The 7,074-nt window shown below is 36.3% G+C and overlaps 1 protein-coding gene across 2 annotated transcripts; it reads right to left on the bottom strand.

Moving 5' to 3' along the window:
* Nucleotides 1-249: 249 nt before the first annotated feature.
* On the bottom strand, nucleotides 250-3,901 carry LOC133833848 (uncharacterized). Of its 2 annotated transcripts, XM_062263472.1 has the most exons (4): nucleotides 3,407-3,901; nucleotides 2,487-3,255; nucleotides 1,626-1,767; nucleotides 250-782 (listed from the first exon to the last, which is right to left on the bottom strand). In XM_062263472.1, the coding sequence occupies exons 2-4, from the start codon at nucleotides 2,570-2,572 to the stop codon at nucleotides 675-677; spliced, it is 336 nt and encodes a 111-aa protein (XP_062119456.1). In that variant the 5' UTR covers nucleotides 2,573-3,255; nucleotides 3,407-3,901; the 3' UTR covers nucleotides 250-674. The 2 variants fall into 2 exon arrangements, with proteins under 2 accessions (XP_062119456.1, XP_062119457.1); XM_062263473.1 differs by lacking the exon at nucleotides 3,407-3,901 and having other exon boundaries at nucleotides 2,487-3,305.
* Nucleotides 3,902-7,074: the final 3,173 nt, after the last annotated feature.

A 7,074-nucleotide genomic window follows, 5' to 3' on the forward strand; every position in this document is an offset into this window, starting at 1 on the left:
AGCACACAAATTTATCAGATCTTACTTCACTAAGACACACAAGTTCTCAACCTTCTGTTATCACCGCAACACACAATAATAATCTCAGGACCTACTTTACTATGGATGAATATCTAAGATATTCAAACTCCTCTAACATTTGCAAAATATTTTGACAAAAATAAAAGAGAACATACCGCTTGCAAACTGTTGTAAATAAAGTTTCCTTCCAATTTGAAATCCAATGAAGCCACTAAAATGAAAGCAAAATTACACACCAATTAATAAACTATCAGCATCATTGGACCTTTAATTAGGAGTCATAATTAAAAAAAAATTACAACTCTTACAACCAAGAAACTATCCAAATCCACTGAGAGACCTTGGAAACTAGAGCTCACAAAAAAAAAAAAAAAGAACAACAAAACTCTTAAATACAACGACAAGAGGCAGCAGATTTCTCTTGAGGAGGAAAAAGGGCTATGGTTGAAATCAAGATGTAAATGGGCTAAAGAGGGAGATGCAAACTGAAAGTTTTTCCATAACTGGATGAAAGGTTCCCTCTCAGAAGTGCCCAGATGGTTCACAAATAAATGTTGATGAAAAAGCACTCAATGACTTCTTACATACCTAACATTTTCCAAAGGATACCAAGAAATATCACATTTGGACCATTCCTTCGAATAGTCACAAACTTATAAATTAACATAGTAAAGCACAACTTCAAAAGAGAACACATGTAAGATGGTCTGCACATCACATTGCCAAAGCTGCCAACTATAATCAAAGAAATGGGATGATATCTGCCAAAAAACACATCATCAGATGTAAAACTAAAAAATATAAATTTTTAGCCCTATATGAAAATTAAAATCAAAGTAGAAAATAACAACCATGAAAATCTCTGCTTCACCAGTACTCCTCTCCTCTTACTGGGTATTTGGTATAATTCAGATTTTAAAGTCTTTGGCAATTAGATAATGCTAAAAACTAAAAATTGGTCTTCAATTGTAATTCTTATAAAGCATGTAACATAACCATGGTGGGGTATGTATAATTCTAAGATGAAATTGCAATGCCAATATGGGGTATGTATAATTCTAAAGATGAATTTACAGCTCATTGCATTGGAATGCAATTTTATAATCAATGCATTGTTACATTTTAAATGTTTCCAACTCCCAAACCACCAAACTCGTTTGGTTTGAAAACAACATTCTTCACCAGCAAAAAAAGAAACATCACTACTTATTTTCAATCACCCTTGCCACCCTTTTAGTATACAATACAACTATTCAGTTCAATGGTCAAGTCCCATATGCCCCCACATATGATTAATTACATGATTCTCTTAAAAATATACCCTTAAGAAGATTTTATTTGGACCTTATTCTAATTTAATACATTGATTCTTTTTTTTTTTCAAAAACAAAAAGTTCAGTACCAGAGGTGAGAACCCAAGTTTGGTTAGAGAGGAGCAGCAGGAGTTCAAATAAGATTGCAGGCCCAGAAAATTTACTACCATGGTCAGTGACATCACATACATGTAAAGTCAGTCAAATGGTTAAAACATATAGTCACCTGAAAGAATAAGGATCTAATCTTATGGTGATGGGAAAAAAGAGAGTAACACCAGTACTCTTTACCTGTGCAAAGGTCCTTTGTCCATCCATTAGATGCTTAGTGGACAATTCTTTCAAGGTTCGAAAGAGGATCAAAAAGATTTTGTGAGAAGAGAGAACATCTGCTGACTGAAGTTGTTGTGCTAAAAATGAAAAGAGATCTGGCCTGTATAATAATTCATCACACCCAATAGATCAATACGATATCATATATTACATGAATGCTTACAAAATGAGAAAACTGATCATACAATTCCTATATACAACATGCTATATAAACTTGTAGCTTCCATGCATAGAAAGTTCAACACATATAATCAAAATCGTATTAGTGAAAAATTAAAATAGATTAATAAGTTTTCATAAGAAAAGAGACTAATACTAATGATTGAAAATAATGCAAGCACAAGTGTGGAAGAGGAAACCCTGCAGAAACACCAAAACACCAATAAGATCTTCTATACCAGATAGCCAAAGCGCATCTAAAAATTTAACATTATTGCAAACATTGTCCTATTGCAAATTCAATTGAACTAAACAGATATAATTTCTCATCGGCTCAAAATTCTTAGACAAATCATGTACATTCAATTAACCATAAAACTCCTAACAAATCTTGGGCATCACAAACTCAGAACGAAATTGCAGAGAAGTAAATTAAATTTTCTTATACAGAAAGCTGTAAACTCTACGCGACATTGTGTGACCCAACCAGTCTACCCTATTGAATGAGAATAGGAGAGAAAACTACAAATACATATCATAAAATTATATATCTTAGTCTTTATGAAAGCATGCATTTTTATTGAAACAACATAGTTTCAACAAACATCACAGTTACAAGAAGAAAACCAATAACAGACCTAGAAGGGGAAAAAAACTCACCATTCTACTAGATAATCAATTCGAGCAATTTTTGAGATGAGCACAGCCAACACGAGAGTTGTCTGTATCAGACCTATAAAGAGCATAGTAAAAGTGGATTCTTTCACTAAAATAATGTCACCTCTAAAATAAATATATAAAAGAAAATCTCAGATGAAGAGTTAGAACTCGGGCTAGGATGATGAATCTTAAACGATATATGATGAGATAGATATATTTATATACATATATTTACAGAGAGAGAAAGAGGTCATGTTCCATTTGTAAAAAAAAAGAAGTAAGGGCACCAAACACCTGATAGTTTTCTTCTCTTAAATGGGATACCAGTTTTTGCCTCAGATGTACTTTCTCTTCGTTGCTGATTCCCCTGAAAGCAATATGTTCACATTAGATGCCATGTGATAAAAATAAATTATTTACCTTGATAAGAACATATCCTGCCCACACATGAAAAAACGCAGATACTACAATGCTTTTACTAAATCACATACTCACATAAACGGATTGCCTTATATATGAAAATTAAAGTACTTTTCAATCAAATGAGCTGATACAAGTATCCAAACTCACACATTGTGAATTCCTAAGCTCTATAATCTACCACTTTCACCATATGTTTCTAATATCAATAACCAAAAGAACAATAAACAATGTCTCACGAAGAATCATGTCTTTTCCTCCAGTAGCGATTAATAGTATTCTTGAAATACAGTGAAGCCATCAATCGAACGTCCACCTGAGGGGCCAAATGCTTGGCACTAATAATCTCCTACATTACAGTACAGAAATTCAATCAAACTAAAAGTAATTAGAATAAAAATATATATTTTGGCTTTATTACCAAACAACATAAAAAATGGACCAAACAGTACCAGGTCTAATGAAGAAAAAAATTCAAAAAGAAAAGAGAGAGTACTCACCATGAGACAAGAGAAAAAGTCGGGCCTAGCCTCGCACTGAGCGAGAGCCTCCTCTGCTGGATTGCGGATGCTTTCGTCACCACTCAATGAATTGGTCAAGAACGAGTATATCGCTGGGAGGTGCGATTTTGACAGTGTCATTACAAGCGAGCTTTCGAATCAGTGATTATCTTATATTAAATTGAAATCTGAATTAAAAAAAATACCTCACATAGACAAACAAGGTTAGAGTGCTCTTTCCTGGGTTCTTGCTTCCAGCAGGAGAAATGTCGTGAGGGAGAATCGCGTGAGGGAGAAGGAGTTAGAGAAGGAGCAGCAAGACTTGCATGAGGGAGAAGGGGGAGACTGAGCAACAAAAATCGCGTGAGGGAGAAGGAGCAGCAAGAATCGTACAGATCGTGGTGACCCAGCGGCTCAACAGAATGGATTAGAGACATAGTGTGAGAGAGAGTGAGAGAAGGAAAGATAGTCGAGTCTGAAAGAGAGAGGCAGAGAGGCAAATGGGTTAGACAAAATTTTCATTAGGCGCTTCTTTCTATTTTATTTGGCGCCTAAATTGGTTGTGAAAAAAAATTAAACATGTGTTTTTTTTAATTTTCCTATTAATAACACTTTTTAATATGTGTCATCTTTTACTGTAATATATACTCAAAATTATTGTAGTGGTTCCTCAATAAATCCTTTGAGCCATATTGCTTACTTAAACTCTTATGCAGTGGTAATGAATTCTGCTTCAGTTGTGGATAAGGCAACAATTGGTTGCAACTGAGACTTCCATGAAATGCAACAACTATTTAAAAGAAAGCAATAATATGTTAGAGACTTCCTTGTGTCTTTATTAGATGCATAATTTGCATCTACAAAACCTTCAAGCTAGGCCTTTATTCTTGTTTTTCTGAACACTAAATCATACTGTGTTGTTGCCTTCAAGTACCTCAGTAGCCACTTTATTCCTTTCTAGTGATCTTCACCTAGTTTTGCCATAAATTGGCTTAGCACACTCATAGCATAAGTGATGTTAGGCCTGGTACTTATCATGGCGTACATAACACTCCCAATAGCTTTTGCATAAGGAATCTTCTCCATAAATCTAGCTTCATCTTCTTTCTTTGGTGATTGATCTGAAGATAAATAAAAAAGACCTCCCAATGGAACAACTACATCTTTAGCCTCTGTCATGTTGAATTTCTTGATTACAGAATATAGATATTGACTATGAGAAAGTATCAATTGTTGCTTCTTTCTGTCTCTGAGAATATCAATACCAAGTATCCTCCTTGCAGCTCCCATATTTTTCATCTCAAATTCTTTATTTAGTACTCTCTTCAATATCAATCTTACTTGTATCACTTCCCATAATCAATAAATCATCAACATAAACCAGTAGAAAAATAGGAGCGGGGGTATTTATATCTAGATAGTAAAAGCAAGTGTCATATTTTGATCTTATGTACCCTACTTTGGTGACAACTACATCAAAAGTCTTATACCATTGCCTGGGAGACTGTTTCAGGCCATAAATTGATCATTTTAGCAAGTAGACCAATTATTCTCCTTTTGTTTTCCACCTTGAATCCATCTGGCTAGTTCATGAAAATTGTTTCTTCTAGCTTTCCATTAAGGAAGGATCTGCTCTATTTCCCAATTATATTGAACAGCCAAAGCTAACATTATTTTAAATGTTTTCATCTTCACCACAAGGGAGAATATCTCTGAATAATCAATCCCTTCTACTTGTGTAAATCTCTTTATAACATCCTCCTAATCCATGACCGTTATACTATGTACTTTAAATAGTGTTAGACTTACTAATCAAGTCCCTTGGTTATAAACGTATAACTAAGGTTAGTGACAAGGGTTAAGGTTAAAAATTTGGGTCAAAGGGAACATTGACTTTTCATTTAAAAGCTTAGTACATACATGGGATCCCAGAATGATACAAATAGAAGTTTAAAAGGGCACAAGTCAAAAGTTACAACCAGCCAGCCTAAGCGGAAAAATAAGGATTACATCCCTAGTTCCTCAGAGATATCCTCAGTCGTGGTGGTCGAGCAGCCGCATATGTACACGCCGCCACAAAAGCTCTCCAACTCATGGCTGGTCCAGCTTTCCTTTTCCCTTACCTACACTACATAACACCCATGAGTCAAGGCTCAACAAGAAAAGTTAAACATGTGCATGAACAATAACTACAAATTCCAAATACATATCTAGCATGAACAGCAATAATAACATACTCATGCATGCATACAATTACAAATAAATGATCATAGGATTATTTGGGGCCCGCTGCCCTGAATAGATAACCATATAGTCAACTCGGGGACCTGTGCCCTAGCTAAGTGACCATAGAGTCACCAGGGGTCGTTGCCCTTAGCTCTAAGTAACTATCCATAGAGTTAGCCAAGCGCTTTGTTTTCCAACGACCATAGAAATTATTCCATATTCACTAACCTCTGGCTATGTACCAGGCCGACACCACCACCTTCAGCTCCACTATGACCTGTGCCACAACCTTGACAATGTACATGTGTATAATCTTATCCCTTGGGACCACGATGTATTAGGGGCCATTAGAGACCCAATATAAATAGACCTTCACCCCTCCAGCAAGGGGGTTGGAAGATAGATTGTATATTGAGGTTGTTAAGCAATATACAAATTTTGACTCCATTGTAGTTCTGCATATTCACTCTTTCGATTATTCTCCATCTTCTTCTAAGATATCTTTGACAATACAGTCTCAGTTTTCTAACCTCATATCGTTGACGAGATTTCACCGTCAACAAGAGCTTACTTAGAGTTCATGAAACTTTAAGTAAATCCCGAGGCTCGGGGTACCAAAAACTTCCCCAAGGGTAAAATGGTCAAAATCTCTGAAATTCCCTCCTAATCTCACTAACTCCGAATATATCCTCGAATATTTATCCTTGATACCCGATGTTGACGCGGTTCTTCGCCAACAGGTAATTAAGAAGATAAGAGAAAGGGATTAGTGCTTATGTTGAACCGAAATAGATGAATGATCTTTTTAGAAATGGGCTGGTGACACAACTATGTTTTTAGGTGGTTCAAAGGTTAAAATCATTCTACTCCACCAGTCAATATTATTGCTATATGCTTGGTATTCTTTTACAGGGTATTTTTTACACAATAGAATCCAACCATTTGCAACTCCCAGGGTCTCCATATTTATAGGAGATGGCACCTGGGAGTTGGTAAGAAGGTCATTCCGTGACCTTCTTACCTATCATGTCAACTCTGTGACATTCATGATTAATTCCTAAAACCTGACACATGAATTGTGGTCTAATCAATAGGTAAGGGGGATAATGGGCCGCACGGCCCAACCCAGTCGTGGGTGCCAGAATGTGCACGTTCATGCTGCGTGTCCGAGAAGTCAGGGATATATCAGACACGTGATGTCTGATATATGCACGTTTACCTTGCGTGGTTGACTTTATAAAAGATCACAGCCTCCAACTCTAGCTCGTACCACGAGCTGGACGCTTCCCTCGACCTGTGGCCTTCAAAGTCCAAACTCAATCTAATCCTGGTGCACCCTCAGGTTACCTCGAGCTGAGGAGGTAGGATCTTTCGAGTGGCAGCTCCGGTCTTGGGAATGTCCACGTGGTAGACAGGATTAGGCCGTATCTCAGCTTGCTAAC

This window comes from Humulus lupulus, chromosome 5 (genome assembly GCF_963169125.1).
Source record: "Humulus lupulus chromosome 5, drHumLupu1.1, whole genome shotgun sequence".
Lineage (NCBI taxonomy): Eukaryota > Viridiplantae > Streptophyta > Magnoliopsida > Rosales > Cannabaceae > Humulus > Humulus lupulus.